Here is a 23,842-nt window from a genome sequence, read left to right on the forward strand (position 1 = left end):
ATCTATCTATCTATCTATCTATCTATCTATCTATCTATCTAATTATCTATCGATCTATCTATCTATGGATCTAGAGATCTGTTGTCATGTAGTCCAGACTCACCTCATAGTTCTTTGTAGTTGAAGATAACTTTAAACTTCGGATCCTCCTGTCTCTGCTTCCTGCACATGCTGGGATTGCATGTGTGTGCCACCATACCTGGTGCTGGGTGTTGAACCCAGGCCTTCATGCAGGCAGGGCAAGCAAGCATTGTACCAATGGCGCCAAATTCCCAGACCCTCTTGTACATCTTGCATTGTTTCTGTTTTCATTATTGAATGGCAATAATTGCTGGCATAGTCTGGATACCAGACCCTTATCAGATACATGGCTTGCAAATATTTCTCCCTTTTGGTGGTTGTCTGCTTTTTTCCCCAGTGACATTTGAATAACAAAACCTTCCTAAGTACGCTTTTGATGACATCAGACTTGTCTATTGCTAAAGAGGCTTATGTAACCGTGGAAGAAATCAAGTTATCCCACTACCGCTCTGTGCCGCTGGGTCTCCTCCGAATGCTTTCTATGTTTCTATGGGTTCCTTCCCTGAGGCGACTCATGATAGCTTCAAATTGCTTTCTGCCTTCTACTCCAAAGGAACAGGTGACAGCCACAGCTAATGAAGAGAACACTCAGAGCAGGTGAGGATTTGTAACCATGAAGAGCAGGTGCGAGCTGGTAATTCTCAACTCCGGCTTCATGTGAAGAGTTTCCAGAATCCTGATGTACAGTCTCCAGTCTCACTGACCCAGGCATTCTAGGCATCTAATGTTTCACCTAATGTTTGACCTACAGTCAAACCCCTGGTTCAGACTTACTAGAAAGTAAGTGGTGCCAATAAAAAGATTACTGCTAAATAGTAGGACTGTCAGAACGTGATCATTCCAGATGTGGAATTGCCTGTCTTAGGAATCAGTCCTCATCACTGCAAGAGCTAGGACAAGCATATGAGAGCAGGAATGTAGAGGGACTGGAAGAGACCTCTGGGATCGCTATAGGTTTTACTACGGCCTACAGTTAGAGTGTATCCTCTCTCTTCATCATGATGTGTTTATTTATACCTCCTTCTGGTATGGTTATAAATGTCTGAAGTTGACAGGAAAGACAGCTTTCTCACAGATGTTGCTTACCCACACAGAATTAAATGACTAAATGAGGCTCTCCTGCCCAATATTTATTATTCGCTTTTTCCTACTTTATACCCTCAGGGGGAAAAAATCCACTCTTTCTCCCTCCCATCAGCCCACAGCAGCATCTCTGTCTTGGTGCTGACTGGACAGTACAGCATTTCATCCTGGAAGGCAAGTGTCTCGATTCTAAATGAGACGATCTGGACGGAATGGGGCTCATGCAATCTCTATGTTTATGACTTTGGAAAGTGGCTCTGTGCTTCTGTTCTTTATTTCCTGACAGCAATATTGAATCCAGAATAGTAAATCTCTAGCAACCCATGGAAAGGCTGGGAAAAGAGTCTTACTCAGCTTCAGAGGCCCCTAAAACCAAACCCAGGGAGAGACTGACACAGAAACTTTTCAGTTTGATAATCTTGGCTTTTCAAGGTCAGAGCTTCATATTACAGGCTCTGTATGTGTTGTATAAAGAGGATACTTCAGAAACGGAAAATGGCTGCTTTAATAACTTACCACAAAGCCAGTGGCTGACCAGCGGCTTTAACATCTTCTGGTTCTGAAAGTCGGCAGACTCACAGCTACAATCACATATGGGTGGCTCTGTTACTTCTAGGGGGCTCTGGAGGAGAACCCCATTTCCTATCCACCTTCTAAGGATTGCCTGTATTCCCCTTGTCTTCTGGTCCCTTCCTCCATTTTCCAAGTCAGGGTATAGTATCTTCAGATCTGACCATTAGTCCTGCTTTCCTATTAGAGACTTTTGGATTATAGAGAGCTTACCCAACAACCCATGACAATCTCCCTGTCACAAAATCCTTAATTTAATGCCATCTGGTGAGTCCCTTTTGTCATGCTCAGTAACATATTCAGGGATTTCAGGAATTAGGATACATCATCGGGGAGCACATTGTTCTGACTACCACTGCGGAACTATTAATAGTCACAGGAGACAACCAGAATACCCTGGCTTCAGGTCAGGCCAGCTGGGGCATGATGGCGCCCTGTTCAGAAACCACGTCTGGACAATGAAGGCACACAGGCCCCCTCAAATGCCTTGTACTCTGGCAGTAGAATTCTTCAGCTGACTTTTCAAAGGTGTTCCAGTGTCCTGATAATATGCGATTTTAATAATGAAATCAGTAATTCATGTGGAGAGACGACAGACTGGAGTTAAAGAACTCCTTCAGTGTCTACTGTGTGAGATATGAATGGAGCAGCTGAATGGTAAGATGTGGCCTAGAGTCACAGGAGCCTACATGGAGAGCGCGGTTTGCATTTACTCTTTAAATTCTTCGAGGTGGATACTTCTTGTCTCTAGATTTCAAGATGATGAGATTTGCCACACTCAATGTTTCAGAAGAGTAAGTTGGAAGACATCACCGTTCAGCAGTGACCACAGACCATAGGCTTCTCTAATTAAATGTGTAACTCAGGCTCAGTAATCCCTACCTCGCTCTATTTTTTTCTATTGATGTTAAAATCGTATAACTAGATGCAGCTCTTAACAATTTGTTATGAGTTCTTGCTAACTTACCTCATGTTTGAAAAGTCAAACCTGGCTTCTCACATATAAAAATATAAGCTGAGAGGTGGTGGTATATGCCTTTAATCCCAGTACTCCAGAGGCAGAGGTAGGTGGATCTCTATGAGTTTGAGGCCAGCCTGGTCTACAGAGTGAGTTCCAGGACAGCCAGAGCTACACAAAGAAACCCTGTCTCCAAAAACCAAAAACCAAAAACAACAACAAAAAAGAGTAGCTATATTACATCAGTCACTTTCAGCTGAATTCTTTGATTCTTTTCTTTCTTGCAACAGATTTTCAAGAGTAAACCAGAAACACAAACAACATTTGAAGGTTGTTAAAATGAAATGACACGCTACTGTGTGCAGACAAGTTTTCAGCAAAGTAGTGACCAACATTGACTATGGGGAATATTTCTTTCTGTCTGGCATTTAAACTAGAGAATGACCTCCACACATTCGCTGTACCCATTCCAAAGCTTTTACTAGTACCACAGAACTGCTACAATAATGAACATTTAACGGAATTTCATAAGAAGATGCTGACATCACAGTTTGGATAGCATACTCTAGAAACTGATAGAGAAAAATTAACACCATAAACTCTCTTCTAGTTCCCATCAAGTACTCTACTTGAGTCATCAGCTCATATGACTCTTCACAGAGAACATCAGCAAGCTACAAACACCCCTGCCGGAAGAGCAGTACCTTAGGATTATAAGATCTCTATGAAACTTTATTCTTGCATCGAATGTTTTTACCATCCAAATATTCACTAGCTAACAGGTGAAAGATAGCTTTTAATATGATGTATCCAAGAAAGTGACCTCAGCTGTTCTGTGTAAAGTAATGGGTGTCCATGTGGTAGAATTTCATCTGTTTTCATTAGGAATCATTCAGAATATTTTTGTCTAAACCTTGTATGAGATAACTTATCACCAAGACTTATGAAGCCATCAGAAAAATGTCTCAATATAACCACTATGCTAATGCCCCAGGTTGGATCCCTCAAGGTCAGGGACAGAGCTCCCTGACACTGTGACCCTCCCTTCTGCCACTAGTGTTACAGCCACATGTCACCTTCCCTTTCTCTTTCAGTGCTATTGCAAGAGATCTGGCACGTGAAATTTAATAACTCTGAGCATGATTCACTTTAATGAAATATTATCATGCGTTAAATTTAAAACAGCTTCATCCCACAAATATTTATCCTGTGCCTGCTATGGGCAGTTGCTGCTTTGTGATTTGCCATCTTATTGACAGACAAAGTTGACAGAAGCACTATAAAATCACCAGGCAGATTAACGCAAAAGATGAGATTCCAAACTCCAGAAACTCAAGTCGGCCAGCAATTTCCAATGCCCTTAGCATCTAAGTGCCCATACCAGATAGATTGCAGGGATGGGACCTTTTCATTAAGAGTGGAATCTTTCATTAGATGTAGGTCAAAACCCTGAGCTGTGTAGCCCTGTTGATCCTCAGTGGCAGTGAGCAATTTCAGTAATGTGCCTAGTCTTTAGAAGCCAGGGCACACAACTTCTTCCCTTGACAACTGATAAGCATTAGGGCAATTCTTCACATTGTATGTATAAAACTACTCTCCCTCATGCATTCCATTTTATGCTTCTTTTTGTAAAGAAAAGAAGAGAGATGGAGAGAGAGAGAGAGAGAGAGAGAGAGAGAGAGAGAGAGAGAGAGAGAGAGAGAGAGAGAGAAATGGATTTTAAGCTCATCGTGGCCAAACATAAATTGAGAATATGAGATTTGAAAATTAATATTTAGCTTTTAATGACTGTCTTAGGTACATTATGACCATGTCAGGTGTGTAGAGAATTGAAGAAATTCATATCCCAGGCCAAAGGCACTTCACATGAATCACCACCTAGAATGACGGAGCATTTTAGCTTGGCTTCTCTGTGTCCAGTACCCCCCAGCACAGCCTGTTCCGAGACTCCTTTCTTCTGGATGAGTTGGGGTGAGTGTTGCTGGCTTTAAGCATTGGGTTTCACTGCTCCCACAGTTGCTCAGGTGCCCAGGTTTCATCCATCAACTGCTATCCTCTAGTGAAAGGATCAAAAAGGACTTGTAAGCCATCCACCTGCTCTTATAAATAAAGTTCCACTGAGGCACAGACTTGGCCTCTTTATACACCAACCATATTGATTTGTGTGTAGTGGCGATGTTGATTTTAATTTACTAGCTAGGGACAGGAAAATGTCTCAGTGATTAAGAGCACAACTGCTCTTCCAGAGGATCCAGATTTAATCCCCAGCATCCACAGGGCAGCTCATAACTGTTTGTGACTCCAGTCCCAGGGAATCCAATGCCTTCTTTTAGCTTCTGAGGACATTGCATGCATGTGGTGTACAAACAAATATGCAGACAAAACATCCATACACACAAAGTAATAAGATAAAATATAAATATTTACTAGGCATAAGAAGTTTATTGATATCTGGGCTAGGCCTTCAGTGAGTATCTCTTGTGAGACAGACTGGTGACACCTATGACTGTGAATACCAAGTGTCTTTAACCTCCTCCCCATTCTATTGTTCAGAACTCAGTCACACAGCCACAGTGGGGTTGAAAAGGTAGTCAAGCCATTTATGTAAGAAGAAAAGAAAATAGGTTTAGTGAACAAACATCCATTTCCAACCATATTAAAAATTCCCATTTACCAAATATTCTGGAAGGAATAGAAAAGTTGGGGACACGTTTTAAAGCATTCCCAGAATGACAGAGAGAGGTCAAAATTCCTTCTTCTTAAATCTATTATAAACTCCATATCACAAAGATATTTGAAACTGGTTAACACAATAACAAACTTTGAGGGGAAATGACCAGGTTAGAGGTACTGTAGACAGAATCAAAGGAAAGGCTTGCATTTGGATTGACTACAGCAGAGAATAAACAGTACTAGTTGTCTCCTGAGAGGATGTGGAGGGGGGTGTTTATCATCAAAATGCATGTTCTGGCCCTATCCCTTACACTGAGATGCCTAATTTTCACAACAACCCATAAAGATTTATCTCCCATAGTCTAGAATATTAGTGAGCCAAGTTTACAGAAATCGTAGCATCCTTTATACTAAGATAAAGAACAAAGATTGGCTCCAACATAAAGGCTGAAACAAAGCATGGCTTATGGCCTGTCCCATTTTTAGAGGAACAACCCCTTTGTCCCTTGAGCTGCTGGCCCACTGTCCCACAGGTCCAGTAAATGGAAGCCCCAGTGACTGCATGCCTTCCCAAGAAACAGAGAATGGAGCTGAAGAGGTTCCACTCCTGAAGATGCTTCTTCATGTCCCTCGAGTTTGCATAATCACTACTCTATCAAGTCCCTCCACATTGGAGAGACCTGCAAGGACCAGTGAGCCAGCACCTTCTTCCCTGAGTACCTTTCATAGTGAGTGCTAGGTTTGCAACAATGAGGATTCATGCTGGAATCTTCTAGACTCTCCATTGACTACTGTTTGTCTAAGTATATGATATTCAGTTTTAGCCCTGCCTTTGAACAGTGCTTTTAATTTTTTTCCCCATTGGCTTTTCACTGAAGCACTGAGAAATTCTATAGTCTTGCTTCCTTCTGACCTCTTTTTTTTTTGTTTGTTTGTTTGTTTTTGTTTGTTTTTTTTGTTTTTTTGTTTTTCGAGACAGGGTTTCTCTGTGTAGCTTTGCGCCTTTCCTGGAACTCGCTTTGGAGACCAGGCTGGCCTCGAACTCACAGAGATCCGCCTGGCTCTGCCTCCCGAGTGCTGGGATTAAAGGCGTGCGCCACCACCGCCCGGCTCCCTTCTGACCTCTTTACTAAGAAACAACTTTATTGGAATATTTATACACGTGCAGATGTGCAAGCAATCATGTGTCCACTAGCACACATCTGCAAGGATGTCCACCAAAACATGAGCAAAGCTTGGCCAGAATGGTAATCACAAGCCTGAGCCTAGTAGAAAGTTCCAGCTCCACTACCTACTACTGGAAAGCTCCTATTTCCCCCCAATGGATCCACCTGGCATTCTAATGATGCCCAAAGACCACTTTTCACAATGTTTTGAGATTCTTAAATAAGATGAATAGGACTACAAGACCAACTTACTAAAGCTATCAAAATATTGTTTGTTTATTTATTTATAGACGGGATCTCTTTATAGGCCTGGCTTTCATGGTACTTATTATGTAGACCAGGGTGGACTTGAACTCACAGAGATCTGCCTGCTTCTGCCTCCCAAGTGCTGAGGTTAAAGGCATACATCACTACACTCACATATGTGTGTGTATGTGTATTGGTTTTTGAGACAGCCAAAATATTTTTAAATGTCACAATATAGTAGTGTATGAACCACAAGATCTAGCCAGAGACCTAAGAGTGGTTGTCATTTCAAAGCAGTGATAAGAAAAAGCAGTATTTGAGGAGATCTGTGACATGAACATGTCACCATTATATTGCTCAAAAATCTCAAATACTGTTAAGGATGATGTAACATTAATGTTTAAGTAAACATGCTAAATGTCAGTTTGAGGGAAATAACAATGAAGGTCAAGGTTTCCCATCCAGGTCACAGACAAGTCTCTGGTGTGTTCCCAGGCATGGTGACAGGTGTCTGAAAGTCCAGTACTTGGGAAGCAGGAGGGGGGATGCAGGGTTTGAGAGCAGCTGAGTTACATGCGGAGTTTCTAATTCAAAATGCAGAAACAAAGAGAAAACTTTGTGATTTGCTTATAACAGCCTTGAGCAGAAGTTATTTCTCTTAGTGTCCATTTTCCCATTAGAAAAATGTTGGTGGTACTCACTTCATAAGGATAGTTTGAGAGGTAAATGAAATGGTACATGCCTTTAGCATCAGGACCCAAGCATTTCCCCCAAAAATGTGTTCTTAATAAAGTTTCTAAAAAGTAAAAAAAAAAAATCATACTTAATATGCCACAAAGTTCTTTATGTTCAGACCTCTTTTCAAAGCTAACTGGAATTATTTTCACCCCATTTCAGAATACATAGAATGTCTGCCCTCTATTGGAGTTTTTGGTGGCATCTAAGACTTTGTAATAAGGGTGGATTGGGATGTCTTCAGCTCAGTCATTGATGGGTTTCATTTTGCATGAAGGAATGAAGGAGAATCAATGTGAACCAGCCACCCTGAACAGAGATGGGAAGGAAGAGACATTAAAGCCATATTTTACACAAGATAATGAACAGTGGGTGAAGACAGGACAAGCAGAGACAGGGCGAGCATTCCAAACTGATTTTGTACTTCTAGTGCAACCTGGGAGCTGCGATATCTGGCAATAATCATGTACACACATTAACTTGTCCAGAAAAAGAGAGCATTATCCACACTGCCTAATTTGACAATAAATGTCCTTTCTGTGTCACAGGCCTCTTATGATGCTTTGTCATTTCCATATATCTCTCTTTCAAAAATGGAGAGAGAGAGGGAGAGAGAGTCAGACACATGGTTATGTATATATTGGTTCATGGGAGTTAAATTTAGAAGATGCTTGTAGATTTTGGGAGAAAAATTGTCTAATACTAGTAGTAGAAGAACACAAAATTCCATTTGAACTTTAGTCTTAAGAAATGAACTAGTTCTATTTTTATACAAGTTCCAAAGTTTAATTTAAAATGTAAGAATTCTACCAGTGTTATTGAGTGTCTCACATTATTACAGTACCCCAGAGATTTCAAAGATTAAACAGCCCTATGTAATTCAATAATTGTGGCATATAAGATTTTATTGAAATAATCCAAGTTTCTGCACCCAGAACTGAGGCCCAGAGCCTGTACATATCTCTACTTTTAATTTTAAAATGGATATTGAGGATTATTTAGTAGATAACAGCTATGTATCAGGAACCAAACTGCTATTTAGAAATAAAATAACTATTAAAACTATAATGTAATTTGTTCCTTGACAGCTCCACACCAAAATTTTCTTTACTCATAAACTACTCATCCATTTATTTCATTCTTCTGTCCTTGCTATTATCAGACACAGGAAAGAGAAGAAATAAAGAATCCCAGTGCAGTTGGAGGAAATTATGTGTCACTTTGTCAAGAATTCTGCTCCTCCAGCTATCATCATAACATCCCTTAGCCATTGATCATTTCTATAAATTAAGAAAGAATGGCTTCCATGTTCATCAATAACTCATACAGATGTTAAATGAAAGCTGAGTTCTCCCACTGTTCAATAGCAGCGTGTATGTGCCTACAAGCTTGAGCATAGAGAATGAAGAAAAAAATGTCTTTGTAGTACAGTCCACTACGCAGCTAGATGCCGAGCAGAAAAGCAGACTTGAGCCAAGGGTAAAGGTCTGCAGACACCATGCTATCTGTCACCACTGAACTTTGCAGCATGCCCCATTTCCTGAGCATCGGAAATGAGCTGACAGTAATCTATGCTCCCCGGGAGGACTTTCCTTCCCCAACTAAATGAGATGTATACAAGAGATATTTTGAATGAAGTTGACTGCAGTTTTGTTTGCTAAGGTTTGCATGCCTAATTTCGAAACCTTTGCTGTACTCTTCTGAATGCCATTTTCCTACGACATTTTCAGACTACTGGAGAGAGATAAATAAGAATGAAAGAACTTTATGGGATAAATATTGGTAAGAATTATACCCTGAATAACACATAGCTTATACTAGCAATATAGAAGATAAATGTAAATCCTCAATGATTAAAAAGATCGCATATTCTATAGGTGAATGAATATATTGTGAAAAATATACTAAAGAATCATACTTGGCATACAGAGGTAGCTCAGTCAGTAAGGTTCTTGCCTTTTAGGCATGAGGACCTGAGTTCCATCCAAAGAATCTATGTCATAGGGGCCAGAAGTGCTGTCATATTCTTGTAATCTTAGCACTGGCAGGCAGAGACAGGAAGAGATACCTGGGGCTCACTGGCCAGCCAGCCTAGCCTACTTGATGAGTTCTAGAACAGTGAGAGACCCTGTCTCAAAAAACAAATGGGAATAGTTCCTAAATAATGACAGCTAAAGTTTTCCTTTGGCCCTCACGTGCAAATGTGTGTGCATGCACACATTCATGCTCACATGTACACACACACACACACACAGACAGACACACACACAGACACACACACAGACACACACACACACACACACACACACACACACACACACACACACACACACACACACACACACAATCATATTTCCCAGAAGTAGTCTCCTTTGGTAACTGATCTCAATATCAACTTGTCTCTTTTTCATTTCCCACATTTCACCTGTCTACATCTAAAGTGGATTTTCCTCTTCTCCTGCCACTGTGAGTCCCAACCACACCTCCCATCTAGACCATATATTGACATCTTGATCTTCCTTCCTCCTCCCATTTCTTCCTTCCTATAGTTCATCCTCCACCAGTTGCCAGAGCGATCCTTTTCAATTACAAATTAGATTATGCTCATCTGCTAAGCACCTAGTGACACTTCTTTCTCATTGCATTTTGAGTAAAATGTAAATACTCGGCTGACTTCTGAACATTGTCCCTGCCTATGGCTCTAACATTCACCCTAAATCATTCCATGCCTCATGGTCTTTCTCTTAGAAAAGAAGACATAATAATAATTTCCTTTTGGGATATTAAAAATGTGGATGGGTATAGTATAAACGTGTGTCTGGGAGTCACTATTAAATATTAGACTTAAACAACACTGGCTCTTCTTAGGTTCTTGATCTAGGTAGGCCCCTGTGCTCCTTGGGAATTTTGTTCTCAATGTCCCTCTGTCAGGGTGTTCCTCCTCCAGATCCTAACAAGGATACCCCTCTGGTTCTTCTTAACATTTCTCTCTATTACAAATCAACCCCTAGAACTTATTTTCAGTCTCAGGAAACTAGAGTTTACCCACTCTACTTATCACCCATAGTCCAAGTATTGTGTTTATTGAACAGATGGGTGAGTAGGTAGTATCCAGGGTCTTAGGTAACAGTTAATGCTCAATAATTGAGTGAATGACTACTTACCAACCCTCTTCATTTCATATAGCCACTGGAATAGACTACCACAAATATGGTAGCTTAAAACAACATGGAAACTTATTCTCTCACAGTTTGGATGTCAGGAATCTAAACTGAATTTCACTTGACTTAGGTTCAAGGGAGCTATGCACTATCCTATGACTCTGGGTGAGAATCTGTTCCTCTCCAACTTCTGTGGCTGCATTTTTCTTTTGCAGGTCATTATCTTTAGCCTCCAGAGGACTCAGACTATCATTCCAGAAGGTTCTGAGTCACTAGTGTCCTTTCTAGCTAGGGTTGTTGTAGTTTTTCGTTGACTTTAATCACAGGATTAAAGAGGCATCCATAGTGATCTATAATCCCAGAAAAACTCCACCTTACCTCCCTGTTCAGGTTTCTCACAGCAATTAGGATTAATCTCTGAGCCAGCCAACTCCCTTCTTTTCCTGTTGATTCAAAAGCAGACATCCAAAGTGGCCATGTGACAATTTCCAGTTCCAGTTCAATGTAACCATTGTTCTGCTTCCTGAGCAGAGCTTGCTTCTCCTGGAACTAAAACTCATGCCAGTGGATCACCAGGTCAAACAGTAAGTAGTGGCACTTCTGTGTCTATCCCTGGATCCCACTGAAATGGACAGTTGATCTTTTGCATGCGTGACCTAGAACACACATCTACAAACAAAATAGCTTTCACCAGTTTTCACATTTAATCACCTCCTAAATCACTCCAGCCCTGGGCGGGTCTTCTGATAGGCTGAGGGAAAGAGATGTGTTGTGATGCAGGAACTCCAGTGGTGTGAAGGCCACTGCTCAGTACATCTCCCACACATATGTAATCCCAACTTGGCTGCAGAGTGATATAAGAAGGGTTCATGGGAAAGGGATGCAAATGAGCCATTGAGCACCCTAGGTTGAAACTGAGCCTATAATTAAACATTCCCACAGAGTAAGCCCCTTGACTACTATAGTCTTTTTTTTTTTTTTTTTTTTTTACTGGACTCTAGGAAATGGAAATCTACATGAACGAGGCTTTCTATCAATTCATCAAGCCAAGTGGAAATGTCTGTTTGTCATATAAAAGATAATGGCAGAAATCCATTTTTAGCTCTCTATTGCTGCACTCATGTGTGAAATTACCCACAGGGGAGGATATTTGCCTGGAAAGGAGCTTTATTGGGACTGGCTGCACAAACTGTAATACCAAATGAATTGGTTTTGCAAACCAAACGGAAGGCCTCATAAACCAAATGGGAACTGCGGTCCAGACAAAGGCTGCCCGTGGGTGACAATGTTAGGCGTGGGGAGAGGCTGGAAACCTCGTGGCCACTTCCCTCCTTTCCAACAAGGTTGACTCCCAGAGGATAAATCATTTTCTGAGCAGTAAATCTTAATAACACCTTGGTTTTCCAATTTGGATAGACAAGCCATTTGGCATTCTTCCTAAGGTACTTGGTCTTTTCCTTTCTGCCCTGATAGTATTAGCATGAATTTGGGTTTTAAATTATCCAGAAAAAAAGGATGGCTGAAGGGCATTAGGAGGAAGTCTTCATGGTCTCTAGAAACAACTGATTTGGGTGGCGATTAGAAGATGGTGTACAGTGTTTCCATTTGGTATCTTTCAAGGTACTTATAGAAGAAAGAAGTATTGCAACATTGAACTAGCAAGAGTAAGCTCTTTTGTTTTTCTAACAAAAAGTAAGAGAACAGAAAGAGGGAAAATAAGGCGAGATAACAATAGGGTACCACTTGGGGAGCTGGAAACTACTTGACAAAAAAGCTTGTCTCTCACCAGATCATTTATTTCCATTTAGTAAACCCAGAAGTCAAACTTTAATATTTTTAATAGAGTTAATAATAACAAAGATGGTTTTGTTAGTTTAGTGCACAGACAAAATTAGACAGTCCCACACCAGCATGTTTGTGTTTGTGTTTCTCTGGAGCCAGGTCTGTCTGGCTTCCTTGGCTCAAATAGCAATTGGCACAGACAAGAGTGGTAGCAGATCAGGTCCAGGCAGAGCCTTTCATCAGAGGATTGCAAGCAGATCACAGCTTCCAGCTGTGGCCCAGAACTGACCACCAGCCTCTCATGGATCTGTACCCAACAACTGTCCTCTGAGGCTAAATGTGTGGCCCCCTGAGCCCACTGAGAAACACATGGCTGCAGAGTGACTCCCGTTGATGAGCCAATTTCTCCCTCCAACCCCAGGGCACACAGTAGATTGCCTATTTCCCTTTGAAGTGGACTCTCTTCACAAGGTGTCCACCTTTAATCCCTGTGTAAAGTAGGGGCTCAACAGACTAAGGACTCGCCTTTAGCTGGCCTTCCCTAGAACAGCATCACACTGAATTAACAAGTCACTTTTCATTGGCATTTTGTTTTACTTACTCATTGAAGTGTCTTTATTCTACTTTCATGCTCAAGACCAAATTAGCAATCATCCTTTCCTTTAAAAATACTTACATTTATTTATTTTGGAAGATGCACATGCCACAGCCCATGATTGGAGGTCAGAAGACAACTTTTAGGAATCAGTTCTCTCTTCCACCATGTGGGTTCCAGGGATTGGACTTGGGTCTTCACAGTTAGTAGTGAGCTCCCTTACTGACAGAACCATCTCACTGCCCCCTCAACTTCCTTTTTAAAAGAATTCATATAAATATATTAGAAACAATTTTATCCACTAGCTCTTCAAAACTAGATGTGTAAACATGAAAAAAAGAACACAATATATTTGAACATTGGTGAACATTTACTTCTGCCTGCCGTCCTAGCCATAGAAGATGCTGCTAGATCAGGAATGTCTTTTAAAAATATTTGTATTAACTCTTGAGAATGTCATACTTGTGCACAATGTACTTTGATCATACTAACTTCCTATATTTCTCCCTCCAACTTTCTCTAGTCATCCCCACTCCCTTCTCAACTTGATGTCCACTTCCTTTATTTTTTATATCCCATTAGTGCTGCCCATATGTGCATAGAACATAGGTGTGAGGTTATCTACTGAAGCATGGCAACCTACCAGTGGCCACATACCCAAGAAAAATGAGTCTTCCTCCCCTACAGCCGTCAACTTCCAATAGATACTCAGCTAGAGGTGGGACCGAATGAGCTCGCTCCATCTATGCTAAGGTTTTCGGGATGCATGAACCATTTTTCTTGAGACTTTCATGCATGACTACACTATATTTATATCATTTCCACTCTTCCCTCTCCCTATTTCAACTCCCCCCAACTCTCCCCTGCTTTGAACAGTATCCTTGAATAAGATACTTGGGATTCCCTTCTTCTGCTTCTCTATAGACAGCCTGGGGAGCACCTGGGGACTGGAAGCAGCATCGAGACAGGACAGTCTCCTCTCAAAAGGAGGCAGATCTCATCAGGTCAACAGTTGGGATATGCAGGTGTGCGTGCTTGTGTGTGCATGCGTGTGTGTGTGTGTGTGTGTGTGTGTGTGTGTGTGTGTGTGTGCATGTGTGTGTGTATTAGAGAGAGAAAGAGATAGACTGTAGATCAAATGCATGTTGACTTAATTTAGATGAAACGATATTGTTTTTTACCCAGTTCCACTGTCTCCTTTTCCTCTTAGCTATTGAGAAACTTTAAATACCTTTTCCCTTTTCAGAATTTAAATTATGTCAGTCTATGCTCTCTGCTTGCCTGGTCCTTATGGTTTCTTCAGGGGTCTGTTGTCACTTAGATTTTCTTATTGAGTAATTTGACACTTCTCTCTTGCAACTTCCAGTATTTTTTCTTCATTCTGTATCTTAGCACATTAACTCTAACAGCACTTGGGAAGACAACATCCTGGTCTTGTCTGTTTGGAGCTCTCTCACATTTGGCTGTCTGTTTCTCCCCCTGGAGTAGAGAAGTTTTCTACAAATTTTTAGGGTGTGTTATCTATGCTTCTTACTTTGCATCTTAGTTTCCTTTTTCTGTATCACAGATTTGTAGGTTTGGTCTCTTACTTGTGTCTTGATGATTGAAATATTGTTGTCAGGACCTTTTTTTAAATTGCTATATGAATGCAGTTACTCTTGTTTCCAATGCCTGTTATTGTGTCTCCCACCTGCCCCTGTCTATTCATGATGCTTTTTACTAGTTAATTGATTTATTGGACTTTTTATTTCAAAACTTTGTTTCCCCTGAATCTCAATTTTCACTTTGAATCTCTCATTCAAACTTCTGGATTCTTTATCTCAGTTTTAAACTGGCTTATTTGCTTTGTTCATCTTTTCATTTGAATCCTTGTCGAGGACCCTGGTCGTCTTTAAAAGCAGACTCTTAAAAGTTTATGTTCAGCACTTCAGCCATTTTAATACATTTGGATTCCGTTATTGAGGATTGTGAAGTTTGGGCGTCTGCTGTTAGCTGGCTTTCTCACATTCCTTGTGTTCTCATGTTGTAACTTCTGTGCCTGTATGTCTTGTCTGGATTTGTTTGTGGATCTCCCTCGAGGGCAGCTTTCTCTTGAGGCCCCAACACTCAACACTGCCTAGTGAGGAGCAAATAAACTCTTGTACCAGCAACACCACCAAAGCAAAGTAGACTCTGTAGATATTTTTCTATCAGTGTAACAAAATTGAATTATTTTTTAAATTTATTTTATTTATGTATATGAATGTATTGCTCACATGTGTATATGTGCAACCCATATGTGCCTGGTGCATGAAGAGGTCAGAAGAGAGTGTCAGATATCCTGGAACTGGAGTTACAGATGAGCAACCATGTAGCTGCTGTGAACCGAACCCAGGTCCTCTGTAGGAACAACAAGTGCTCTTAACCACTGAGCCATCTCTCCAGCCCCCATAAAAATAAATAGAAGAAAGCTGATAAACCACCAATGATCATAGAATAGAAAGTGGCAAAAATAATCTAAAATAAATTAAGAAGTTAAAAATTAATAAGATAACAATAAAAATGAAATAGTGGGTATAGAAATAAAAAATGGCCGGGCGGTGGTGGCGCATGCCTTTAATCCCAGCACTCAGGAGGCAGAGCCAGGTGGATCTTTGTGAGTTCGAGGTCAGCCTGGGCTACCGAGTGAGTTCCAGGAAATACACAGGGAGACCCTGTCTCAAAAAACAAAACAAAAAAACAACAACAGAAAAGAAGTAAAAAATGAAGCAAATTCAAATAAGGAAAAAGAAACAGAAGAACAGAAAGGAAGAGGACGAGAAAGGAGCAAGAAACTGTAAAAAAATCAGAATACAAAACGAAAAACTCCATAGATGAAATTTGATAAGAGTATGAAGAGGACTAAAAATTAAAACATAGTATTTTTAAAGATTAAATTTAAAAATTTAAGAATGATAGTAAAAAGGAAAAAGTTTTCTTTTAATTTGAGGTGCTTATTTTTGTATCCTCTAATACTGGAATCTGCCGAGTCCGAGGGTGAGTGTGGTTCCTGCCTGTTCCCGCTCTATACATTGGTTCAGTATGTGACCTGAAAACTGGGCCCATAAGAAGTGTTGTTCGTGTCGGTTATTTTAGACACTTTATGTTTAAGGAGCTGCTGTGGATCCGAATGAGGTCTGTGGTTTGTGGTGACTTCCCACACCCACGCCCTGGAAGCGGGAGCAGGCTGAACACTCGGGGCCAGCAAATATCCAAGTTAGTGCATCAGAGAGGTGAGAAGGCAGAACACCGAATTCTTCCCTGAAGGATGAGTATTGAGGAAACCCAGCTCTCTGCCTGCTGGTCTCAGTGTTTTCAAATCCCGCTCAGCAGTAAACTTGCTGGAAGAGAGGAGCAGTCTTCGAGATCTGGACTTAGCATTCTGGGTCCCGCCCAGCAGCAAACCTCCTGTGGCAAGGAGGCAATTTCCAAGACCCCATGGCCCACCAGCCACGGTCGCAGAACTCTTAGTCACCGTAGCAACCTATGGATGGTAGGGCTAGCTCCCTAGAGGGTCAGGCCACTGTCAGGTGCACCCTTCAGAGGCCGAGTTTCAGAGTCCGAGTTCCCCACCGCTTCAACGTCTCATGGGGGTCTCTATCAGGCTCTTCTCTTTACAACAGCCTCCCATGGCTGTTGTAAGCCTTCCAGACTTTGTTGCAGGGTGGACACAAGCTCCCTGACTTGAGGTTGTTACCTTTTTTGGGGCTCAAAGTAGTTATGTCTCAAACAGCAGGTTCTCTCTCAGGGCAGTAACTGATAACAGCCCTCTGAGCCACAGGATGATGGAACGGATTTCCTTACAGTGCTGTCCTGGTCCACAGAAAAAAGTCGATGCCAATGGGATTTGATTAAAATCCCACTGGTTTAATGCTGGCAAGGACCATGGCTTTTCTGTGGTTAGGACGGCGAGTCTTGTCCTCAGGGTCGCCTACAATCAAGGTTTACCTGTGGGGGTGATTTCATTTACTCTTTCCCCTAGGAAGCTGTGGGCTGCTTTCTACATCATTATCTTTCTGTTTGTCCTTTCTTGTCACCCTTTTCTTCCTAGTTTTCATTCTCTCTCTCCCTCCTTTCTCTCTTTCCTCCATCCCTCTCTCTTTCTTAGAATACAAACTTTCTTTTATTATCCCAGCTCTTCTCATTCACAGAATTTCCTGGTGAAAACTCATAATTCACCACCTTACTCCAGAAACCCTGATATATTTATCGGTGGACTCTGGGATTTTGAAATCTTTCTATCTGTGGAGGTTGAAGTCTATTGAATTTGTGGGTTTATTAAAATTCAACTTATACGTCTGATGCCAAAAACAAAGTGAAAATGTGGTCTGTCCTTAGTGATGTTCTGAATGCCACATTAACTAAATACAACCATATGTTGGCTCTCTAAAATCTGGATGTAGTGCCTAGCCTACGAGGCTTCTCATCAGCTGTGCTGAGTACTCCGTCACAAGGACTTGCACTGAGCAGTACAGGGGTAATCTCACCACACACAGTGCTTTTCAGACCTGTTCACAGAGACCCATCAATATAGAAACAGTGGGAAAGCTTCGGGAACTCTAGTGCCGAGACAGGGCTTATCCCTCGTCACTTCTGTAAGCCACAGAACAAGTAAAATGCTGGCTGTCCTACCACAGAACACACAGGCTGATCCAAGGGCCTCTGTTGACTAAGGAGATGACCACACAGCACACACAGGCAGCCCTGTTCCTCAGTGGAGCCAAGCCTCTGCCTGGGATTCACCTTGCCTGGAGTGCTGTAAGCTCTTGGCCTCACTTGGTCCAGGAAAGTTCCTGCTGTGTTTGCTTCTAGAACAGAAAGTACACACAATTTGCAATTAGTAAGTTGGGCACCCTAGACCACATGGAAGTTTTGTTTGCCTGATTAGTTGTTGAAGCAAACGCTTTGTAAATGTGATGTCTGGACTATGGGTTGTCTCTTTAGGTACCTACATCAAAATTCTTACTATTTTTCTATGAGGCTAAAAAGACAGAAGAAAATGAAACATCTTGCCTTTTGAAAAATAAGTTAAATGTTTCTGTCGCCATTTGTGACATCCAGTATTTATCCCAATTAATCCCAATGTTTGCCTGGCTGCTCCCTTTTGGGGGAAATGGAAGCTTTCTCTACTATCTATTAATAAAACCCCTTAGATGACTTCCAACATGAATCTATTATATGGAATTCCATGCTATCCATCTTTTGAAAAAGTTAGAGTGAGTTCTGGATGGATTAAGTAGAAATGAATTGGACATACACTATGTGCTGGCATTCAGAAGCTGTGCCCTGTTGTAGACTTAGGGTTCAATCTTATATTTCCACAACCAGAAGAGGGCTGGCCCTTATGAATGATACAACAGTGGCAATGAAACTAGTATGAATTGAATGTCTGTTGCAAGGTGTCTGTTCCAAGTGTTTCACATGTTTTATCTAATATGACTTTCAGAGTCATCATACACTGTACAGGCACTCATTGATGTGGAAGTGTGGACTGGAAAGGTACAAGAAATTTGCCAAGAAGTATAGCTCTTTGGGGGTAGAGCTAAGACTTAAATCTGGTTTGAGGGTTAGAAGGTAGCAGTAACTACAAAGTCCCATTGTTGGCCTCCCTATTTTCATGTGCAGCAAGAGCAGTGGGCACCTAAGACCACGAAACAGTCTTCACTTGAAACAAAAATACATGAACAGAGTAGCAAAAGTCATTCATAAAATATTCAAATTGATGACAGTGTTAGAAGCAAAGCCATTTGATGCACTAAGGGTGAGCTGAAGGGCGAGATTCTTGGATATGGATTTCAGGAGGTGAGTCTAGAGGTGAGCAGGCTTTCTGAGATCATGAGGAATAGCCCTGGGATGCTCATCTTTCCCTGTTTTTTTTTTTAATTGTGACTCAAAGAACAAGGCACATTTATTTCCATTAAGGAAAACCTAATTAATTATTTCAAGTTAATTAAGTGGATCTGCTCCAAGTTGAGTTAATATATAAGTCCACATTCAAACGTGTTACCATCTGGCCTGAATGTGAAAAATGAAGGGATTGGGGAGCAGAGTAAAGAGTGCTGTAGAAAGAAAATCAGAGTGCAGCCTTTAGACTTAGCTCCCTTGGTCCTGTAGAAAGAAAAAGGTGGAGGGAAAAGTACATTATAGCAAGACTTTTAGCCACAAGGGCATTTTTTTCCTGTATGTCATTACCAAGATTGTCTTTTCCATTGTTGAATCAGCAACCTTTCAGCTTGTTTACAATCGCCACGTAACTTACCTCCAAGCTCTCTGGATAACTGTGCTATCTTCTCCTCTTCTAGCTTTGGTACATCTTGGTTTGTTTACCAGTTGCTACTTCTTCTAGAGTATGAGCATAAAAAAAATAGACACTAAAACTAAAACAGCTCTCTTCTGTAATAGATGGAGGATGTGGTGGATTAGCGGCTTCTCCGTTGCTGTGATAAGACACTATGACCAAGGCAACGTATGAAAGAAAGCATTTATTTGGGTCTTACAGTTGTAGAGAGGGAGTTCATGATCATCAAGGTGGAAAGCACAGCAGCAGGCAGGCAGGCATGGCGCTGGAGCAGGGCCTGGGAACTCTCACATCTTGAGACAACAACCATGAAGTAGAGATAGCTAACTGGGAATGGTGTGGGATTTTGAAACCTTAGAGCCTGACTGAAGTGACACACTTCCTCTAAGAAGGCCACACCTCCTAGTCCTTCCCAAACTGGAGACCAGGTATTCAAATACATGAGCCTATCGAAGCCATTCTCATGGCCAAGACTGAGTTGATAGGAATTGACTGAAATGAGGTCTGGTGTGCCCTAATTGTGTTGTGTTGCTTTGGTCTATCTGTACCTGGTAAGTCTTTGATGGGAAGAGCAAGGCTTTTTTTTTTATTTCTATTTCCTTTGTACATAATTGCATGTTTTAGGCACAGGAGATACTGTAAGAAACCATGAAGGAGTGAGCGAGTGAGTAAATGAATAAAGAATAAAGGAGTGAAAGTGGGTAACTGTCTTTTAACCTTATTCTCTTCTGATAACTACCCAATGAAACTCCTCAAGAAGGTCGTAATTTTTCAAAAGTCTTCCTGACATTATAAATCTGTACCAACCACTCTACACACACACACACACACACACACACACACACACACACTCACACACACACACCAAAGTAACAAAACAGCCAACAAAATGAAAAACTCTCTGAGTTGTCAAGCAAATTGTTGGTTTGCTTTTTGATGAGTAGGGCAGGAACACTGTGTTTTCCTGCTTCTCTCTGCTCAAGGATAACCTAATCTTGCCACGATAGTTACTGAAGTCAATAACAGTTCTTACAGGGGAGACAAATCATGTCTGCATTGGATTACGGTGAAACGCAGTGCCCTGCCGATGCTGTCAGTGAGGAGTTCTTTGTTTGTGGCTTCATTATGCCCTTAAATGAAATATCTATATTTCTTCTGGGTTTAATGAGGCCACAGACAACCGACTCTTTATGGAGTGATGTTGGAGATTTTTTTGCTTTGAATTTGATATATTCTAATTTGTGCTTAACTACCCTTCCCAAGCAATTCAGGTTCTCAGATGGGCATTTTAGGGACAATTAGCTAACTGTGCCTCTCATTAGCCACGGAGCCTAGAAAAAGACAAAGGGAATCAATAAGACAAAGCCAGTTTAGGAGAACATTCACTTTCCATCACTGAGGACCAGCTACCTCATCAGGTTGCGTGTTCCTGCAGGAGACATCATTAATCTGCCAGTGGCTACACTTGGCTGCTCAATCACCTTTCTGTTGTGTTTTAGTTTTCAGGACTTTACCTCCTGTCTTACTTCACCATCCTCATCGGGCTGGTGCTCTACTCCTCCACCTCCACGTACATAGCCCAGGACCCCCGGGTGTACAAGCAATTCCGTAATCCTTCAGGACCTGTTGCGGACTTACCCAGCACAGCTCAGGTGGAGCCTTCAGTCACCTACACCAGCCTGGGCCAGGAGACAGAAGAAGAGCCCCATGTACGTGTGGCCTAGGGTGAGGCCCACCCTGCCCGCTGAGGACAACTCAGAGGCCACGTGTTCGCTCGTCATCTCTGTATTGTACATAGAGAAAGGTATTTAGTAGGTGCAGTTTCACAGGTGGACTGCAAGGTAGCTAACCCTCCTTTTGTAAAAGGAAGCAAGCTGAAGACCACTGGAAACACAGGCTTCAATCCACCTGACTCAGAGAGAGGCTTTGATAGTATGTATCCCGACCCTGACCCCACCCCCGCATTAATTACTGTGAAATTTTTTGAATCAAAATCAAGTATTATTGTTACTATGATTTTTATTATTGTTGTTACTGTTATTACACCAACTTTCAGAAGGAGGTTTTGTATTCCTGATGGGAATTATTGCCAGACCCTCCCGTAGTCAACGTACATCCCACTTTTCTATGGCAAAGTCACTTTTTGAGAATCATACTTCTGGTTTTGTTTTGCACAGACTATATGAGTGATGCATGCCACAGAAGCTCTACCCCTCAGAAGTTCCCTCATCCTGGTGACCTTGTGGCTAATGGTTTCCTCTGTCACCTGTTGGATTGCCTGCTCAATGAGGATTTTTGTGCCGTGACCCTTGTGGGGAGGGGAAACTGACCATATAATTCTCTATTCTAGGAATAGATATAAAACAAACATTTTAGCCTTTTTATATTTCATTTTCTGCTTACTCCAGGCCATTGGCTTTCTTTTGGGCCAGGAGATTCATCTAATTAAGCCCTGTGACTACAGGATAAGGATTCTCCCATTTTTGTGGCTTACAGGAAACACTCTAAAGAAAATCACTTATGTTTAGGGTTGTGTTTTTTAAACTTTTTCTGTCTTTCCCTATATCTCTCTCCTAAAAAATTAGTTTCTGTTTTAATTTTTTTTCTTAATGATGTCATGGAAATTAATCAAAGTACTGGAAAAGCCATGGCCTCTGCCCTCTTTGTTATATAGTACCTTTCTCAGAGGATGCCAACATGGACACTATCTTTATCATGGGGCACCATTGTTTATACCACCTCTTGGAGCAAGGTACTGATGTGGAACAATCTCAGTTAGTAGCTCATGTTCTGGTCACATGGTAGTGGCAAAGATGTCACCACTGAAAAGTCTGGCATTTTGGTCACAGTTGATACCCATCTAATAGCAGAATATAAGGATAAGCATTCATACAGACAGAAGATGCTACATTATCCCAATAAAGCTTGATACATCATTAGTTTAGTCAGTTCTATTATCTCAAGAATGTCTCTCATTCCACCACTACCCTTGCAACATAGGAAACTGAGAAACATCATCAACCTTTATAATTTAGAATAGATTCCATGTGTCAGCTTGGCTGACTTCAATATCATTCAAAAGGATCCTTGATGGAGTTACAGGCTTTATATAAATGTTCATGAAATTTGAGACAATTCAAGTCAATATTCTTTAATTAAGCAAGCAAAACAAAACACTTAACGGGGAACCTCATACAGTAAGAACAAATTGCAAAGTAAGGTCTAAGCATGGCAGGCAGGAGCTCCCATGCTGTCCACCAGCAGGCCTCTGGCCTCTTTGCCTGCCTTCTTCTGTGAAGAGTCATTGTGATCCACTTTGACAAGTCTCATACAAACAACATATGTCCAAAATAAGTAATGTGCTTGAACACTGTAACTCTGTTAAAAATCTTTTTCATTAGAAAAATATAACATTTCTTCTAAAGTATTTTTGAATCCTGACCTAGGAGAAAGGAAGAAAGGTTGTTTTCTGATATGTATATTGCATGTCAGATTTCCCCATGGAAATAAGTTCTCTTTGCTGGGGTGTGGTGGGCATGGGGGAAAAAGGTTTGAGCTAAAGCTACATATCCCATCCTACAACCTTGCCAACATCTGCTCTCTGCTACCTTTTAAGCCAATTAAATACCTTTCTCTGAATATTTTGTCCATTCAGCTCTGAAGACCTTTAAAGACTGTGCTTTTATTTTTGTGTTTACATTCCTTTGGTTTGCATAATTTACTTGATTCATTGCATTTTTTTTAGTATTTATTTTAAGCCAAATGCCTCTGTCTTTTTGATTCATTTTTATGACACGAATTTGTAGACACTCCGGTAAACTCTCACGAGAGACAAGTGACTGAAAGTGTTTCCAAGTCCATTCAGTGGGCTGGGAACATTTTCACACTTAAAGTTTGAAAAGGTTTGCAATTAACGGATGGCTGAAGGTCGCTGTCTAGACCACTTCATAGGATGTTTTAATTGACTCCATTGTATGGAAACCCAGTGTGACTATAAGATGAACGCACTGTATACTTTTTGTCATTGGATGTCCCTGTGATCAGACGTTCATGCCACTGGGTTACTTCACCTGTGTTGGTTTATTTCCATGTATAAAGCTGGTAACATTGGCTGTCCAAGATCAGAAGTTTAGAATTGACCCTTAAGGAAAAAAAAAGGCAAAAAGTTTCAAAGAACTATGTTTTCAGTGTGAAAACATGGGGGTTTCAGAATGTGGGGCGGGAAGTGGGAATAGGGTAACATTAACTGTAGCAGGTTTAATTTCTGAGATTCTGTAACCTCAGTAGATACCAGGAAGAATACCAACGTCTTAATCCACCACTCTTCTCTCCTCGATGAATGAGAAAAGCCCTTTGTATGAATGTTGACAAAGAGCAAACCACAGCTCTCTTCAACCTTGCCAGAGACGGGTAGTGGTTTTCACTTCCTCACTGGAAACTCTCACTGGGGACAGAGCTTGCCTCGGTCAGATCTCC

General features: G+C 41.2%; 1 protein-coding gene across 1 annotated transcript in view; it reads left to right on the forward strand.

Annotated features, from left to right (window-relative positions):
- The window catches only part of Slc35f1 (solute carrier family 35 member F1), a 413,434-nt gene extending 389,903 nt beyond the window's left edge, over positions 1-23,531 (forward strand). Inside the window, exon 8 of the mRNA XM_042262095.2 lies at positions 20,866-23,531. Coding sequence (XP_042118029.1) covers positions 20,866-21,090 — 225 coding nt within the window. The 3' untranslated portion in view covers positions 21,091-23,531. The remainder of the gene's footprint in view (positions 1-20,865) is intronic.
- The last annotated feature ends 311 nt before the right edge of the window (positions 23,532-23,842 follow it).

This window comes from Peromyscus maniculatus, chromosome 16 (genome assembly GCF_049852395.1).
Source record: "Peromyscus maniculatus bairdii isolate BWxNUB_F1_BW_parent chromosome 16, HU_Pman_BW_mat_3.1, whole genome shotgun sequence".
NCBI lineage: Eukaryota > Metazoa > Chordata > Mammalia > Rodentia > Cricetidae > Peromyscus > Peromyscus maniculatus.